Here is a 19,057-nt window from a genome sequence, read left to right on the forward strand (position 1 = left end):
TGATGAGGAGAGACCCCTGATACAATTGTGCTTTGGGTGTACAGTAGTACATATAAAAGCGCTACATAAATGCATCATTCATTCATTCAAAAGTTTTGGGGTCAACTACTAGGTTTTTCCTTTTTTTAATGAACTAAATTAAAAATTGACAAAAGTGACACTAAAGACATTTATATTGTTACTGAAGTTTCTGTTTCAAATAAATGCTGTTCTTTTGAACTTTCTATTCATCAAAATCATTTATCATAGTTTCCACAAAAATATTAAGCAGCAAAAGTTTTTAACATTGATAATAAGAACCATTATTAATAACAAAGTAATAATAATTGAGCATCAAATCATCATGTTAGAATGATTTCTGAAGGATCATGTGACACTGAAGACTGGAGTAATGATCCTGAAAATTCAGCTTTGATCACAGAAATAAATTAGTTTAACATATATTCACATAGAAAACAGTTATTTTACACTGTACTTTACTGGGTTTACTGTATCTTTGACCAAATAAGCATAAGAGACATCTTTCAGAAGTTTATTAAAATCTGAATCTCATAATAAACAACCACACATACATTCCCTGAAAGCTTCAATTTAATTGGAAGAGGCTGTATCTAAAGTCCCATTAGCTGAAGATCTAAAATGAAGGGATACAGATGATTTGTGTCTGAAGTATTTTCATTATCTGTCACAAGATTAAATAAACCATTAGCACTGATATTAGTCAAGGCATTAGAATCATGTGCAACAGCAACATTACAGATCGATTTTTTTTTTGTCATTCAAGCGAAACAGACAATAACAGAGAAAGTGACCTGTGATAAAGTAACACCATCAAACCTCCTGTCAATTTAATAATATTTAATCCGGTATTCCCAAACTACCCTGGTCCCAATAGTTCAATGATAATCTACATGTCATAAATGTGAGGGATGTGAAGAGCGCCCTCTAGTGAACAGGAGCAGCTACTGCCACGTCTCTCCGTTCTCATGGAAGCGGTGCAGGTGGTCCGAGTACCTGCGGGAAGAAGCAGGAAGAGTGTGTGGATCAGAGCCACATGCATCAAACACACACAGGGCCTCAAAATCATTACATCAAATCATCAAATCTCATACTGGGTAAAAACACTCACTTCTTTGCACAAAACGCAGCACAGTCTCGGCCGACGCTCTCGCTCCAAGCGGCTTTATACAGCACCTGATCACACACACGCATACGCACACACACACACAGACAGTCGTAAGACTTCAGAAGAGCTCAACATGAGCAGTAATGGACAGTAAAACAGAGGGTCACGTGACGTACCAGGAAGACGAGGCAGTGCAGCAGCAGCGTGTAGAAGAACGCCACAGTTCTGGCCGTCTTATTAGACAGGATCACACGACCCTGTAACAAACACCCAACATCAGCACAGGAGGGGAAATGACCGAACATCAGTATTTACCGGCAGATTCTGAACCGTCACCAAAGACCAGGTCTGGTCATATGTGAGCTTCAGCTCTCAATGTTTTAATAGAATAATTACAATAGTAATATTTATGGCTGTCATAATTTGAAACCTTTCAAAAGTTAAAACAGCTTTTCTTTTGAAAGTTGCTCATTTTTTCTTTCCTATGAACCCTTTTCACAGTCGATGATGATGCGTTTCCACAGGTATCAACGTCACAAATACACACTGTAAATCCTAACGCTCAGAATAATTAATTGGTTTGAGTAGGACAAACTTAAATTAAACAAATTAGTTAAGTTAAATTAACTTTTATGAGTATTTAGCACTTTCTTTTTCTTTAGAGTTCACAGAACTGATATATTTTAAGTAAACTGAACTTTTTCATTGTTTTGAGTTTTATGAACTCATTTCTTGTAATTTATTTTAGACAAACTTAAGTTTAACTAAAACTGGGCTGGGATTTCTATTTACCAGCATGCTTCGCCCATGACACTTGAAAAGGAGAGTAAAGGTCTTTGCACACTGAGTCCGAAAATTTCGTATGCATTTTTTCGTATTCGTGATCCTAAAAATTCGTCAGGCACAGAGACCTTGCACACTGAGTCCGATGCGTATTAATGAACCCGTTGCGAACGGGGAAAATTCACAAAACAATACAAAATGGAGTCTTCAAGCAGTGAGAATGATTTAGTTGTCCTCTCTTCTTAAAAAGAGAAAATACTGGGTCCATCCAATCCCGAAATTGCGTAGAGAGAGAGAGGAAGGAGAGTTCCACCTCATCAAGGAGCTTAGTGATTATCCAGAGCGTTTCTTCAGGATGTCAGTGGCTCAGTTTGATGCTTTGCTAGTGATACTGGCACAATCTGTCTTTATATTCTGTCTCTTTGTATTCCGCACGTTGTTTGTCATACAGTACTACTGCTTTGTGCTGTAGACGACGTGGATCAACTTGTCAGATAGCATTCTGGATTTTGGCGTTCGCTTGTACGGTGGCTCTGAATTGTCAAAATGTCTCTCAAAATGCGTGCCATTGATGCGAAAAATGCAGAAAATCGAACCTGATCCGAATTTTTTTTTATGACGGACGAAAGTTTCGGAGACAGTGTGTAAACGTGATTGACACAACTTAAAGTCGTATTTATTTTTTAACGTGCAGAAATTTCGGATGCGAATTTCGGACTCAGACCTTAAAGGTCTTTGCATACGGAGTGTGAAATTATCATATGCGTTTTTTGTATTGTACACATAGAAACCTTGCACACCGAGTCCGATGCGTATTAATTAATCTGTTGCGAAAAATTTGCAAAACAATACAAAATGGAGTCTTCAAGCAGTGAGGATGATTTTGTTGTCCTCTCTCTTCTTAAAAAGAGAAAAAGAAAGAGGAAATATTGGGTTCATCCAATCCCGAGAGGAAGGAGAGTTCCACCTCCTTATCAAGGAGCTGCGGGATTATCCCGAATGATTCAAAATTTACTTCAGGATGTCAGTGGCTCAGCTTGATGCTTTGCTAGCGATATTGGAGCCACATTATTAAAAAGAAGACCACCAATATATATATATATATGTATTCCGCACTTTGTTTGTCATATGGTGTTTTGTACTGTGAGACGAAGTGATCAACTTGTCAGACGCCATTCTGGATTTTGGCGTTCGCTTGTATTGTGGCTCTGAATGGTCAAAACACCTCTCAAAATATATGCTAAGAATGTGAAAAACGCAGAAAATTGAACCCGATCTGAATTTTTTTTATGACAGACGAAAGTTTCAGGGGCAGTGTGTAAACGTGATTGACACAACATGAGGTCGTATTTATTTTTTAACGTGTGAGAATTTCGGACTCAATGTGCAAAGACCTTTAAAGCTAAAATTAAGTGCTATATAATGTTTTTTTGTATAAGTTTAATGTTAAGTGGGAGATTTAGTAGTGATTAATGTTTTGTCATGCTAATATAGAAGAGTTTCTGTCAATGTAGGTTTTTGGAGAGTTAACATCATGGTGACAGTGGTGCATTCAGCTTGCAGCATGTTAAACGCTTTATATTGCCGCACTCATTCAGCAAATGCTATACCTTGCTATTGTTAACTTGTTAGCAAATTATCAAGTTAGCATTTTCTGAATTAGCTTGTTATAGCTAGCTAGGTTTACACTAATAAAAATGTTTACATTGAGGTTACATGATAATTTTAAGTTAAATGTGTGAATTAGTTTACTCAAATATTTGAAGTTAAGAACAATTAAAATGTATGAGTACAAAATAAAAATCTGCCAGTTCCGTTTACTTAAACTTTGAATTTCTTAAAGAAAAATTGAGTTTTGCCAACTTATTTGGGTTTACAGTGCAGTAAATTTGATATATTTTCAATTTTTTTTAAATTTGATGTATTTTTATAATGCTATAGTTTGCTTTTTTTGTAAGTTTGATGACTTCTGCTGCTGAGAACCCTGGAAATGTAAAAAAAGACTCCATTGTGGTGTATATCCAAATGAAACAGGGACAAAACATAGGCGGGACTTGATTCTGTCCAGTTAGAACTGATTGGACCGTTGTATCGTGGTCGTATGCTAATAAAGCGATGTGATGTCATGTGAGTGACAGGTTGCTGGAGGGGAGGGGCTACTGATTAAAGAATACGAGGACACATTATTTTAAAATAAATTATGTGCACGAATAAATCATTCATTATGAAACACTGCAATTTTCCATTAAAAAAAATGAGCATACATTTTGATTTCACGGTGACTCTAATGCTCTTCTTTTTATAAACTATACATTTTCATGAACTATTCTCGATTCATAAACTATTTTCTTTACAAATTTAGGAAGATGTTCGGCCGTTGGTGTATGTTGTGTTTTCAGATGCAGGTTATAAGCGACTGAAACTCGCAGCGCTTGCAGAGATGATTGTGTGTGGAGCAGCACTGACTGTGAACGAGCCGCTCTGAGACACTGAAAACACACCGGATCATGAGTCGCTTGTGTGTACAAGATTCACGTGTGTGTGTGTGTGTGTGTGTGTGTGTGTGTGTGTGTACTGCTGTGTGTGAGACGCTGGATACACACCAGACTGAGCGTGGCTTTGTCCCATGGGCTGAGGCTCTGATATCTCCTTTGACGCTCCTGAGGGAGTAAATCACATTAAAAAGTATCAAACCTGAATCAACAAAAACAAACACTTCAAAAACAGTTCACGTTCTCACCTTTTTGCTGAAGGAAGCGAAGGGATCGAGTCTCTCCTCATACTGAGACGAGTAACGCATCACTGTATCATCACTGTCTCCAGCCTAACACACACACACACGCACACACACACACACACGCTATTGACTGTTTTTGCCAATGAATATATTCCTAAACTAAACCATAGCTGAACCGTTGTGTGTCTCTGCGGTGTTTCATTTCTGAATGAATCCCTGTTTTTGAATGAATCGGGTGAGTCAACGATTCAATGATCCATTCATAAACAGCCACTTGCTTCTTTCCTGAATGAATCAGTCGTTTGAAGGAATCGGTTGAATAAATGATTCAATGACTCACTAATTAAGACAGTGACTGGCCGCCACCAATTGTAATTACAGTGTAAATGCATTCATGCCACCTTTGAGCTGCAATTAAACAGCCTGTGTAAAGATAGGCCTACCTAAATGCCACTTCAGATGCAGCGTCTGTGCCACTTCTGCAGTGCAAAGATGGATTTTGTTAATTCGGATTTCATTTCATTAACAGCCCTATAGTGACGGGACTTACTTTGCTAGGGTAGCTCTGCAGGAACTTGATCTTCTCGTAGAGCTTGATGTTGTCGGCCCGCAGACTGTCCAGCTCGCTCTGAAGCGCCTGTAAGGTCTGCTGTAGGGAGCTGTTCGCCTGACGCACAACAACAACAACATTCAGCCTCTTCCTCTGAGCAACAGGAACCAGTTAAAGTCACGTGATGTGTACTCACGGCCTCCAGCTCCTGGTTACGCAGGCGAAATCTCTCCCTCTGACTGGAGATGATGGACAGCAGAGAGTCCATCTGACCCTGAGGAAGATCCGCATGAGGAGAGCCGCCCGCACCTCAACACACACACAACATCTGCTCAGCCAACAGTCTTTTAAATTACATAATTTAGCAGACGCTTTTATCCAAAGGGACTTACAAATGAGGAGAACAACAGAAGCAGTTAAACCATCAAGTCAATACGGAGTGGACGATGTGTAAAGTAACAGTCTGTGTCCATGTTTACCTGAGAACAGAGCTGTGGCCTCTTTAATGGGCTCAGGGACGATCACCGAGCTGCTGTCCGCACCCTAGACCACAAAAAAACAATCCATCGCTTTCACAAATGATTACCATGTGACACGCGTCAAGACGCTTTTATACTTGTGTGTAAACCTGTCATTTGGATGAGTTTAGCTGCCAGTTCAGATTAAACGGCTGAGCACCCATCATATCTGTGGGCTTTTCTTCTTCCTCTGCCTTTCTAAACCTCAACAGACATTCAAGAATCATCCTGAGCGTTTAAGACCGGCATGGTGCAGCGTCAAAACACAGACCAGAAAACAACTGCTCATCGATCAAAACTTCAACAGGAACTCTGTCATTTTCTTGGCAACAGTTAAAGGCAGCGGCTATTTGCACTAAGTGAAAATATTTTCTAAGCGATAGATGTTATTTACACTAGATGAAAATAGTGATAGATTCTATTTACACCATGTAAAAGTATCAGTTCTTTGCAATAAGAGTAAATAGTAATTAGATACTATCTATAATTTATATTGGCAGATACTATTTGCATCTCAGTATTTTTGTACATTAACAGGATGCAATAATATCATAGAGTGTAAATGATTATATTTATTAATATTATTAAAAGGATGCTGCCTTATTGGGAGAATAAAAACCCTCCCTACACCTTCTCTAACCCTACCAAATAAACACTTTTAATATTATTAAACACTCGTTCGCAGTTTACTTTCACTTTTAGAACATTATTTTCATTTGTATTGAAAATAAATGCGAGCTCGGCAAAAGGTGGATTCGAACCCGCGTCAATTGCATTAAAAGCTAGGTCTGCGAGCCTTACGCTGCATTCACATGGGGCGTCGGTGCTAACTTCTAATTGCGTTGCCAAACTGAATTTTGGGTTCAGGTGCGTCGCTTGCAGCAGAAGTTGAAAATTCCTCAACTTTTCAAGGGCCAACGCAGGCGTCAGCCAATCAGATCGCCTTATGCAAATACCCTAGAGCAGTCGCTAGCCAATTGCGTACTTGCAACACTGGAAAGTAATGTGATTGGCTGTTGTTGCTATGATGGTCGCGTCAGCACCAAGCTTCAGATGCCCTCTATCAAGTGTTGACGGCGACGCCCCGTGTGAATGCAGCGTAAAGCCCCTTTTACACAGGACGCGTCAACGGCACCACTGCGCTATGAAACCCATTTATTTCAATCGCTTGCGCCGTTTGAGGACGGTTTGTTTTTGCGTCAACCGTTGGCAACTCATGCGCACGCTGCAGTCAAAGTTCAAAATAGTTCAACTTTCTCTGCTGCGCTCTGTGAAGATTACCCTCACGGCCAAAAGAAACGGGACATCAAATAACTAGACGTATAGAACTCCCACTAAAAGTTTTGAAAACTCTGCCTACTTTGCTAGCGTAGCGCAAATTGCTTTGTATCTGAAGGGCTGCGCTGAACCTAGCGGCCAGCGCAGCACATTCCACGTCCTGTCTGAAATGGCCATTACTCACTACTGTTCGGCAACTGAAGACGTTGAATTTCCCATGTCTTTTTTAAAACTTGAGTGGCCCAACCAGACACTGGTGGGCGGAGCTAGTGTAAATAGTGTTTGCCAACAAGGGACACTATTTGCACTTAGTGTAAATAGACACTCCGACAAATAAATTAACACAAAACGTATTACATGAACTATATTAACACACTCAACCGATCAAAGGTTTAGGGTCTGTAAGATTTTTTGAAAGAAGTCTCTTCTGCTCTCCAAGGCTGCATTTATTTGATAAAAACACTGTAAAAATTGTGAAATATTATTACAATTTAAAAGAACTGTTTTCTATGTAAACATATTGTAAAGTGTAATTTCAAAGCTGAATTGTCAACATCGTCATCAGAAATCATTATAATATGATGATTTGATGCTCAAGAAACATTTCTGATTATTATCAATGATGTGCTGCTCCATTTTTTTTTTTTTTTTTGTGGAAACACGGATACATTTTTTCCTCCCTGGATTCTTTGATGACATTTTCTTCACTATCACATATGATCAATTTAATGCATCCCTGCTCATTAAAAGTATAAAAATAAATAAATCTTTCTGACCCCAAACTTTTGAACAGTAGTGTATATACCATTTCCACGTTTACTGTCATAAATCATTTTATTCACCAGTATTTTTAGGGCAGTGAAAAATAATGTTAATTTCTGCAACTAATATAGACTGTTTAGCATGTCATAAATAATCCAACATGTACTTCCTGAGCATATGCTAATGTTTTTTCCCTACTTCCGGTGGCTGGCATTAAATACTCATGAAAATCACACATCCCACAGAACACACCTGTCCAGGTAACAGCACCTCCTGCTGAAGTTTTTTTAGTTAGTGATTTTAATTAAAGTAAACAGACAGCTGTTGTATATGTATAGCTTGAATGTAATGTGTGGATAAAAGCATCTGACCAGTGAATCAGTATGAATATATTGTGTCTAATTGATCCGTGATTAATCTGAAGCTGGTGTGCTGCTGTCTGACCTCAGCGTCGGGCCGGGACATCGTCTGGATGGTGCTGAGATCCTGCTCCAGTTTGAGGATGAGATCTTTCTGATCAGCACTGGTCTTCACTGCTGCAGAGAACTCCATCTGTAGTGACGCATACCGTCCTAAACACACACACAAACACACACATCAGTAAACTCCTAATGACTATTTCCATCTGAATCTCCTGACTCCCTCCGGACATAGCTACCTGGCTAAACCTAAGCCATCGCCTATCGCAGCAGCCTATTAGTCAAGAAGATCAACCTTCACAAGACTTTAACCTATGAATATTTAGATTTCAAAACTTTTGGTCCATCTTCAATGCTTGCAGTTCTCCCGTATCATCTGCCAAAACCATTGTCTAACTTTTTCAATGAACTGAATGAACTATTAACCCTAACTGTTTGAACGCTTCAGTCTTGTACAGCACGTTGACTTTCCCATGCATAAAAAAATGTATTTTTTACTGTTTAGGCCGATTAAATGCTATAAATTACGGCTTTTATATAATGCTGAACAGCTATAACCACTAGTTTTATACTCTGTATATTCTGGTATTTGCTCTTTTTGACTGAAAACAGTGTGTTCCAAGATGGCTGCCGAGTGAAGTGTGTTTCCAGACTCACCGCTCAGCTCAGTGTTAGCGATGCGCAGAGATGCGTTCTCAGACTGTAGGCTGCGGTTCTTCTCCAGCAGCAACACCTCCAACGGCTTACATGAATCCTGTGACAGACCATCACGTCAACACCTTCAACAACACACTAAAAAAACACTAAAGACTGCTGCTTACCTGCACTGTGGCACTGTCACACGGCCCAAACTCCATCGACTTCAGGATGCTGTCAATAACAATCAGAGCCCATCAGTAAGAGGCATTCAGGAACCAATCAGATCTGGTCTTTCTGACAGACTTACTTCAGCTACGATTGAATACTTGAACATAATGTTCATGTAATTTATTCCTGTGATCAAAGCTGAATTATCAGCATCATTACTCCAGTCTTCAGTGTCACATGATCCTTCAGAAATCATTGTAATACGATGATTTATTATCAATGTTGGAAACAGTTTTGCTGCTTAATATTTTTTATAACCTGTGATACCTGCGAGAACAGCATTTATTCAAAATATAAAATCTTTTCTAACAATTAATGTCTTTACTATCACTTTTTTTTTATCAATTTAACACATTCTTGCTGAGTAAAATTATTAATTTCTTTCAAAAAAAAAGAAAGAAAAAAAATTCCTGACCCCAAAAATGTAAATGATAGTGTATATTGTTACAAAAATTTTCTATTTTAAATAAATGCTGCTCTTTTTTATTCATCAAAGAATCCTGAAAAAAGCATCACAGCTCATGAAAAAATATTTAGCAGTATAAATATTAAACTGTTTTCAACAGTGATAATAAATCAGCATATTAGAATGATTTCTGAAGGATCATGTGACACTGAAGACTGGAGTAATGATGCTGAAAAGTCAGATTTGATCACAGAAATAAATTACACTTTACTATATATTCACATAGAAAACAGTTATTTTAAAAACTGTAATATTTCACAATTTTTACTGTATTTCTTATCAAATAAATTCAGACTTGATGAGCAAAAGAGACTTCTTTCAAAAACATGAAAAATATTGATGTGTCCAAACTTTTGACTGGTACTGCATATATAGTGACAAAACCTGATGCCATTTTGTAGTTTTTGTAGCAGGTCCTAATGAGACGCTGAAAACAATATATGACACATTGCTCCACTGACCAACAGTTGTGAAGATATTTCTATAATTGTGGTTTACCCATCAGAAACTGGAGCAGACAAACTGATTAAAATGGCCAATAATGTTTGTCATGGCCAAGCGCGAGTTCTTCAATGGGCATCAGCAACGGACTCTCACCTGAGCTCTTTCTTCACCTCCTCATAGTCTGCCTGCGTCTGCAGCTTCTCCTCCAGTTTCTGAAAGAAATGAACAGACCGTGATGAAGGCAGAAGTACAGCACTGGAGCTCAATCACACACACAGCCTGTTACACGGCCACCGAAGTGAACGATCAGACCACCTGACGCATACGCTACGCTACAAGAGCAATGGCTCGCCAATAAGTGACGTCTTGGAGTTTATCAGGAAACAACAGCAACATTTCTGACACAGTTTTTAATTGTTCTTGTTGATTACGATCTGTTAGCCAAAGCAAATGCCCAGCACGACCTCTGGAAACCACTGCCATAAACTCATCTGTGCAGAACTGGTCACACGTCTTCATATGTGTTCAGAATTTAAATTTGTAACGCAGCTTAAAGTGACACTTCTGTGTGTGTGTGTGTGAGAATGGAAGAAGGAACAGTGTACAGTGAGCAGTTGAGTGTGTTTCTGCACCTGGAGCGCAGTGGTCTTGTCCTGGAGCTGCTGCTGCAGTCGGTTGCTGTGTGTGTCGGATCTCTCTCGGAGTGAGGACAGGCTGGCCTGCAGTCTCTGAACATCCTCCACCAGCTGCAGCATCTCACGCTCCTTCGCACTGAGCTCCGCCTCCAGACTGGAGCGCGGCACCAGCTCCGCACACTCGTCCTGCTGAACACACACACACACACAAGATGAATGAGGTGAACATGACCAACACTGACATCAATATTTTAGTCCTATTGTTTATAATTAGCTTGTTTATTCTTATTTTTTGACCGACTGTCTTCAATAAGCTTGAGAAACTTTTACTTGTATTAGTTAGGGCGAGTATGAGTTCAGGGTTGCTGCATATTTTTTAAATAAAATGTAAGGCCTTTTAAGAAATAAAAAATTAATACTGTACATTAGGGGTGTGCAACATTGAAAAATATATTTAAAAAATCTTGATATTTTCTTGATAGTTTTGTTAATAACAATAATTAGATTATATTTTACTGAGTGTGTTTTTGCGCTGGTACCATGGCTGGTTTAGGCCTGCTGTGGTCAGCTGACTCACGAAACACATTCATATCATTCATATTCTATGCAGTGGTTAGTTCACAGCAGTGACAGAAATTAACATTTTTATTAAGGGGCAATATTTGCCACATTAAATTGATTTCCAGGGGCATTTTTACCTACATAAGGACATATTTTTCTAAACTTATTTGATGTCTGCATCACCTTTTATGTCAAATTCTAACATTTAAATTAAATTTAATTGGAATAATAACACAGTATAGGACTGTTATTAACAATCAAATGAACTCATTATCAACAAAATCCATCTTTGCAGTGCAGAGGTGACACAGAAGTGGCATCTGAAGTGGCATTAATATATTTACATTCACAAATACATAAATAATACAGTGAGATTGTTTTTAAATTCAATATTTAAAAATGAAATTTTTTCTAATTTTAACCTTTTAATTAAAAGGTTCTTTAAATATGAAACTAAAACCGCCAGTAGGTGGCGGCAAGTCACTGCTTAAAGGGATAGTTCACCAAAAAATGTAAATCCCATGATTTACTCACCCTCAATCCATCCTAGGTGTATATGACTATCTTCTTACAGTCAAACACAATCAGTTATATTAATAAATATCCTGACTCTTCCAAGCTTTATAATGGTAGTGAATGGGGGACGAGATTTTAAAGCCAAAAAAGCGCATCCATCCATCATAAAAATAATCCATACGACTCCAGGGGTTAATAAAGGCCTTCTGAAGCGAAGCAATGGGTTTTTGTAAGAAAATTATTGGTGTTTTGTTTTGCTCTATCCTCTGCGCTTCTGCTTTCGTCATTACATCATGTGTCAGGTCACTTTTATGTATGGATTATTTTTATGATGGATGGACGCACTTTTTTGGGCTTCAAAATCTCGCCCCCCCCATTCGTTACCATTATAAATCTTGGAAGAGCCGGAATATTTTTCAATATAACTCTGATTGTGTTCGTCTGAAAGAAGATAGTCATATACACCTAGGATGACTTGAGTAAATGAGTAAGTCATGGGATAATTTTAATTTTTGGGTGAACTATCCCTTTAATGTCAAGGAAGCATGTTGAGGAGTGGTGTATTCTTGCGTAGGTTTGTTGGGAGCTGGTACCGTGTATGTTGTCGTGTCCATGCGTGTCGACGCCTGCGTTGATCTGAGCTGGTCTCTCATAGCTTCAGCTTCCCTCTCAGCAGCGTCTGCTCTCTGCAGGAAAACACCATCAGCTGGGTTAACAACTCCACCAGCTGCTCTCAGAGACGAATGTATGAATCATATTCAATATAAACACGTATCACCAGAACAAGGAAAAACATGCATGTCTGTCACAACGGCTGTACCTGATTGGCTCGCTCCAGATCCGTCATCACCATGTCAATCTCATCAGCCCTGAGAAACAAACACAACCATCATTACCTCTCTAGTAACACATGTGCTGTCTGTTTTAATGTAGCACATGCTCTGAAAACATCTGCTAATATATGACGAGGATCTCGATTCCTCTGTGAACAGTGTCTCCAGACAGCTGATCTTCACACTGAACAGGGAGCAACATTAACAGAGCAGACGGACTGTGTTTAGAATAAATAAACTGGAGATCTGCACGTCACTGAGTAATAAATGAGTATGAATTATGATTTAACACACACACACACACACACACACACACACACACACACACACACACACACTTACTTTGCAGTCGACTCTTCGTCATATTTGGTCTTCAGATCAAAAAGCTCCGCCTGAGTTCGTTCAAGTGCTGCCGAGACACAACAACAACATATAATGATCTATACAATAATATAGAATACATAATAATAATTTCACACACAGAGACACTGAGTGACTGCAGTACCTGTCTGCAGGCTTTGGGCTTTGAGTTCAGCTTCCTGTAGTTTACACACCAGAGACTCATGTGACTCCTGGAACTTCCTGTTAGAACACAATGAGAGTTTATGCAGGTACTTTTTTATCTGACAAGACGACATAAACTACAATGGAAACACATTTACTAAATAAATTCCTCAATGCGCAACAATAAACTCATATGGCTTTGCCTCATCAGAGGCTGTGATTGGTCCGCTGGTTAGTCCAGTTATCCAATCACATCGCAGCATCTCAAATGCTGGTTTGGTGGTTCTGAAATGCCTGAGTCAAAGTCTGTCATCAGAATGATTTGGTTTAATTCCCTCCAGAAGTGTCTCACATGATTGTGTTCCCAAACACCAGCATCCGAATGCAAGAGAACATGACAAGAGGAGCCCGATTTTATTACTGATATTTTATGCCAATTTCTCAGGAAGTGACAATTTTGTTCTCTTGAACACATGGGATGGAAACACTCGCAAGTGTTTTATGCCATATTTCTATTTAAATTCACAACTCTGGATGGAAAAATAGCTAATGAGAGGAAGTTTTGACTGAGTTTGATCAGAGCTAGACTTAAATATTTAAATAAAGACTTTAATAAGTAGTTCATGATGTGGACACAAACTGCTAAACATACTCAAACTGGAATGGCAGAATAGAAATAACAGATCGTTTTAATGGCTGTTGTTGGAGTGTTTGTCTGCTCTGACGACAGTAAAGTGAGGTGTGATGTACAGACCGCCTCACACTCGATCAGATGGAGCATGATGGGAACTGACCTCTCTTTCTCTGTGTAGTCTTTATGAATCTGTTGCTGTTTCTCCAGGGCCAGATTCTCTGCCTGGTTCCTCACGCTCTGCTCATATTCTCTGATCTTCTCCTTCAGTGTTTTAATGGTGACCTCTGCAAATACACGGCAAATATCAACCACACTATTTAAGCTCTCAGGACACACACACACACTAATACACTCCTCTGATCCTGTCTGATTCTCAGCCAGACCGAGTGGAGCCCATTGTGAATGTGAACCGTCGCAGTGTTACTTTATGGCTCTGTCGTGATGTTCATGTGACTACGTAACCAGTCCAAAAAGAAAATGCAGTCCAAACACAGTGTTTGTGTAGACAGTACTGTCACTTCTGTGTTTACAGTACAGGAAGTGATGCTTGTGTCCCGCAGCCCTCATACACTGCAGTTCAACCGAGACCAACACGCAGCTTAACATATTTAGACAGTAATGATAGCGCTGTTACTTGGGATGATCTGAAACATTCATTTCTGGTACCTGCCAATACCGATACCTGTATTTATTGCATTTTTACATTTTTTTTTTTTTTTTTAATTTTGGGAAGAGAAACCAAAAGAGTATGAATTATATTAGTTGGCTTAATTTGTTTAGTAAATGTTTCCTTTAGATATTTTTATTCATAAAATCACCATAAAAATCAAAATGGACAATTCTTGTATCTGTAATTAGACACGCTCATGCAACATTTTTCCAGCACTTCAAATGTTATTTTAATGAGATGACCAAAACCATTATTTGTTCATCCTTCTGAGATTGTACAAGTTTGTAAAACCGAATGTTTCAAGATGTAGAAAATCAAACATTTGATAGAAAACGCTTTTATTTAAAAATAAAAGAGATATTAATTACAACTATAACCATCAGATGGCAACAGAGGACCATTTATTTGCACATATATTAGCCATTTCCTGCAATAGTTTTTCACTCAGTTTACACTCAGTTCACACTTTTAAATAAATAAAAAACATTATAAAATCACTAGGTTTAAAAGTACATTTTGTCAAGGTGAAGTGAGAAGTACTCACAAAATCTCATGAAAAACAATAACTTTTCTTGTCAATGAATTACACAGAAAGCGAGCACCTCACTCTGTGTCTCACCTTGGTTCTTGACCTCAGCAAACTCTTTGTTGTATTCCTCGAGCGTCTCTCGCAGCTTCTGGTTCTCCGTGTCTATGTCATGCATCCTCTGAACCTTCTGATGCAGCTGCTGCGACAGCTCCAACACCGGCACCGGATCTACACACACACACACACACAGTTTTTAGTTTTTTCCTCATGTGACAAGAGAAAATGCAAGAGTTTGCATTAAATTACATGCCAGATACAATTTATTGTGTAAATAAAATACTTATGATGACCAGAAAAAGAAAGATTTAATCCATAATGTGGGCCTTCTACTTATATAAACAAACCTGAAATACACCAGGACTCTTATTTTGAAATGTATATGCTTTCCTGTCACCGGCTGCTCATTCAAACAGATAAAACATGCACTCTTACAGCCATCTGCATCATATTACAATACAATATGAACAGCATACACGCAGCACATACTGTCATAATCATCAACAGCAGATCATAATAAACTGCTCCGCATACGATATTCACTGATTCTGTATATCTTTATTATTACTACCTGCTATTATTGCAATATGAAGAGAAATATTCGAGGATTTTGATGTTTTAATCAGACATACCCGGCACATCAATCAGACGTTTATAGACGTTCAGAAAGGCCGTCTCCGACTCTTTACTCCTCTTACTCAACGCATCGATCTAAAAGAAACAAAGATATAAAAAATATCATTCACACAGACCGACAGCACCTGAATACACCTTCATACAGGCTTGTTTCATGGTTCAGAACCGTGACATTTCATGGACAAGACCAGATGTTCACCTCGGCCTGGAAGCTCTTCAGCAGCGGAGACACCAGCTTCCTCAGATCCTGCATCAGATACACATGAAGAACACAAAGACTGAGAGTCAATCAGGAAGAAGAAGCTTCAGCACCAAACACTTCAATAAGAAGCACTCACAAACACAAAACACTCATGTTTGCTTTTACGCCCCACAGATAGCCCAAGATGTCCATCTTCCTGTTGGCCGAGGACTAGGCCTGTCACGACAATATATGGATGTGACTTCAATCCCTTTGCTGACCTCTAAATTACCCATTGGATTTACATGAGAATAGAGTGTGACGAGATATCGTGCCACAAGATCTTGTGAGATTAAAATGTGATGAGATTTCTCATTGAGGTGAAAAGCTGTCTCGCGATATTGCCATGACGGAGCGTGAAGGTGAAATTAGTATAGAATATGCCACCGCTACATTTACATTGCGCCTCCATAGTTGTTTTGCATTTTACAGAAATAAAAACAGTTTAATTCAGTTGGATAACGGTCGCTTCAATCCCATCCAGCTCATCCAAGACGAGCTGCAGAGTCATACCTAGTGCAGCAGGAATCAGTTCACTGATCATGTGACGAAAGTAAGTGACGATATGACTGACGAGACCATGGCTGAGAATTCATTGCACAACAGAGCCTAAGCATCTGATAAATATCTTGTAGAATTTGCGCTCAACTCCACCGCTCCCTACTCACAGAGAACACGTGATCGCAAAATCAAAAGTGAAAGCAAAATGTGAGCGCGCATTCAAACAAGATTTCAATACCCTGCATATGAAAGCATACAGGACAGAAGCCAGTCAGTTGAGCATGTAGCAAAACCTTTTACAGTGCTTGAGTATTGTTGTCTTTTACTGCATATGATAATTCATACTCAGAAAGTAGAACTGAAATGACATTCATTTCAAGATACCATATTGTGCAGCATTTACCTCAGTAAGCTGACCGAGTGGATCTCTGAGCACACTGATCCACGTATATTAAATGAGGCAAGGGTGTAGAGTTACGTTCAAGCTATTTTAAGGCATGAAGACATTTTTTTCACAGGAAAAAACATTTAAATATGTCATTTTGGTAGGGATGTAATGATGCATCCGGAATCGGTTGAAAATCGGTTAAAATATGTGACGATTCAAGTCGGTTGAGATGCTAAATGAATTGCGATACATTTGGGGCTGGGGTTTATATGAATGTATAGCTGAGGGGAACTGACTGTGTTCAGAAAAGTTTAGATGGTATTTTCTTTTCATCTTACTTCCGTACAATGCATTTTAAAGTAGTTTTTATGAGCGTGCAGCGCTGCTTTGTTTACAGCGGTAACCAAGGAAGCGCTGTATTGCCGCTGTTCCGTAAGCGCCACCTGCTGTCAAGACAGTGAATTTGCATTCTCATGCAGGCCCTCTGCTGTTATGAAATTTTATGCAGCATAATTTTGACAAAGCTAAAGTCTGAACATTTTTTTCTTAAAATGTTAAAAAGTATACAATCTATATAAAGATATTTCAATTTCACAAAGAAATATTCTGCATTTTGTGTGAGAAATAATAGACACTTTCTCATTTAAATCTCATTTTGTTAAAAAAAATCGTGAGAAAATCGTACAGTGAAACCAATATCGTGAATCATTACATCCCCACATTTTGGGGTTCAAAGGTGAGTTTTAAGGGATAAAATTATTGACTACAAGAGGTCTTTGAGTGACCATATTCTGATTATAAACTAAGTGCTTGATCAGCGGATTGCACGGATCCATGGCCTAATGAAAGAGGGCTCGCGACAGACACCTCAATGAATGCATCAGATTGCAAACCTCTGGTGTGTTCTTCTTGAACTCGCGGCTCTGCTCAATGAGTTTTTTCCTGGACTGCTCGCTGTCATCCTGTCGGCTGGCCAGGAGTGTGGCAGTGCCGTCCAGCTCTCTCTGAAAGACATACAGACCCAGTCAACACAGCGCTTCACAAGGGATACAATCACATCAGCTGATGCCACTGCTCTCACATTTACTGTGTAAAACAGACGTTTGCATTTCACTGTTTTTATTCATTCTGAGGAATACTGAATCTGTTTTTGTGCAAGTGAGATGAGTAAATCATGCTCACATTTAGTCTAGAACTACAATAACCATCATGTTCACACAACGACAGTCAATAAATGGGAAACAAAGTAACTTGTGTTACTTATTTGAAAAAGTAACTCAGATTTGTGTTGTAAATTTAAAAGTAATTATTGAAAAAGTAACTTCTGGTAACTCACGTTACTTGTAGTGCGTTACCCCAACACTGCATATAGCTTCAAAACATACAACTGCATATGATTTTCATACCATATCCATATATAATCCAATCACAATTTGAATAAAAGTTTCTTTTTAATCATTCTAAGAGGACCAACTACGTACACACATCAAAGTTTCAGGAGTGAAACTGCATTTAAATGTGACTAAATTATAGTTCCGTGTGTGAGTCTCTGACAGACAAGACTTTAAGCTCAGAAGAACTATTTTTTATTAATCTGGCCTGGTAAATTATTGAGATCTGACAACAGAGCAGTCAGCTTTAAACCAGATGACTCGACCTGTAAAAAAAACAATGTCCAGCATTAAAGGAACGTAACGTTGATATCTGTTTATGTTTCTGTAAGTGACACTTTTGAGGATGTTTACATCCCAGCCGATGGAACAAACATGATCAGTGACCGATCATCCGGTCCAGCAGCCGAACACACATGAACACACGAAGGCGAACATGTAACAGAGATCCACTGACCTGCAGCTGCTGCAAGTCAAAGCGCTTCCAGTACTGACACATCGACGCCGTTGTGCTAGCCGCCATCTTCAGCTCTCACAACAACATGACACGACTGCAAAAGCGGCTGTTTCTACGGGACAAGCGCGGCTCATGCGCGGCTCTGTCAGCAAGCGGCGCTCGGCGGCTCAGAAGATCCGATGCTCCATAGAGTCACATTCAAATCTCACAGCGTTTGTATATCTATAAAATCATGTACACACATTGAAATCAAACACATCAAAGGGTCGGTGCCAGAGAGGCAAATGAAATGCGTCCTAACCACCTCAATTAAATGATTTAAAGGAATCATCAATTAATAATTTCAAACACTGTGATTGGCTCATCCTGGTCAGCGCTGAGAAAACTAACATTTGTCATGTCACACTGGCGTGCGCTAACAATAATAACGACAGTTTAATAGACACTAAATTGAAATAACACATGAGGCGACACAATATAGAAATTATAATTTATCTGTTTTGTAAATTACAAATTATTACGACACATTTCATGCTAAAACTTCTATGGTCAGC

General features: G+C 38.9%; 1 protein-coding gene across 3 annotated transcripts; it reads right to left on the reverse strand.

Annotated features, from left to right (window-relative positions):
• Positions 1-518: 518 nt before the first annotated feature.
• cux1b (cut-like homeobox 1b) lies at positions 519-18,808 on the reverse strand. Of its 3 annotated transcripts, none has more exons than XM_051861581.1 (23): positions 18,504-18,808; positions 17,549-17,659; positions 15,725-15,772; positions 15,522-15,600; positions 14,923-15,060; positions 13,794-13,917; positions 13,001-13,077; positions 12,838-12,904; positions 12,483-12,531; positions 12,256-12,348; positions 10,583-10,771; positions 10,104-10,162; positions 8,995-9,043; positions 8,831-8,927; positions 8,199-8,326; positions 5,676-5,739; positions 5,393-5,505; positions 5,197-5,313; positions 4,650-4,733; positions 4,513-4,569; positions 1,303-1,383; positions 1,130-1,194; positions 519-1,014 (listed from the first exon to the last, which is right to left on the reverse strand). In XM_051861581.1, exons 1-23 carry the CDS (start codon positions 18,567-18,569, stop codon positions 963-965), a joined length of 2,007 nt encoding a protein of 668 aa, XP_051717541.1. In that variant the 5' UTR covers positions 18,570-18,808; the 3' UTR covers positions 519-962. The 3 variants fall into 3 exon arrangements, with proteins under 3 accessions (XP_051717541.1, XP_051717540.1, XP_051717542.1); XM_051861580.1 differs by having other exon boundaries at positions 10,583-10,774; positions 18,504-18,807; XM_051861582.1 differs by lacking the exons at positions 519-1,014; positions 1,130-1,194; positions 1,303-1,383; positions 4,513-4,569 and adding an exon at positions 5,090-5,125 and having other exon boundaries at positions 4,661-4,733; positions 10,583-10,774.
• Between the last annotated feature and the right edge of the window lie 249 nt (positions 18,809-19,057).

Source organism: Ctenopharyngodon idella, chromosome 15 (assembly GCF_019924925.1).
Source record: "Ctenopharyngodon idella isolate HZGC_01 chromosome 15, HZGC01, whole genome shotgun sequence".
Lineage (NCBI taxonomy): Eukaryota > Metazoa > Chordata > Actinopteri > Cypriniformes > Xenocyprididae > Ctenopharyngodon > Ctenopharyngodon idella.

Excerpts from the sequence above, each read along its gene's own strand:
- cux1b (XM_051861580.1), bottom strand. The coding sequence starts at position 18,569 with ATGGCGGCTAGCACAACGGCGTCGATGTGTCAGTACTGGAAGCGCTTT. Across the intron at positions 15,773-17,548 it reads TCAAGAAGAACACACCAGAG|GATCTGAGGAAGCTGGTGTC; the intron begins GTTTGCAATCTG and ends TATCTGATGCAG. Across the intron at positions 5,740-8,198 it reads TGTCCCGGCCCGACGCTGAG|GGTGCGGACAGCAGCTCGGT; the intron begins GTCAGACAGCAG and ends TTTGTGGTCTAG.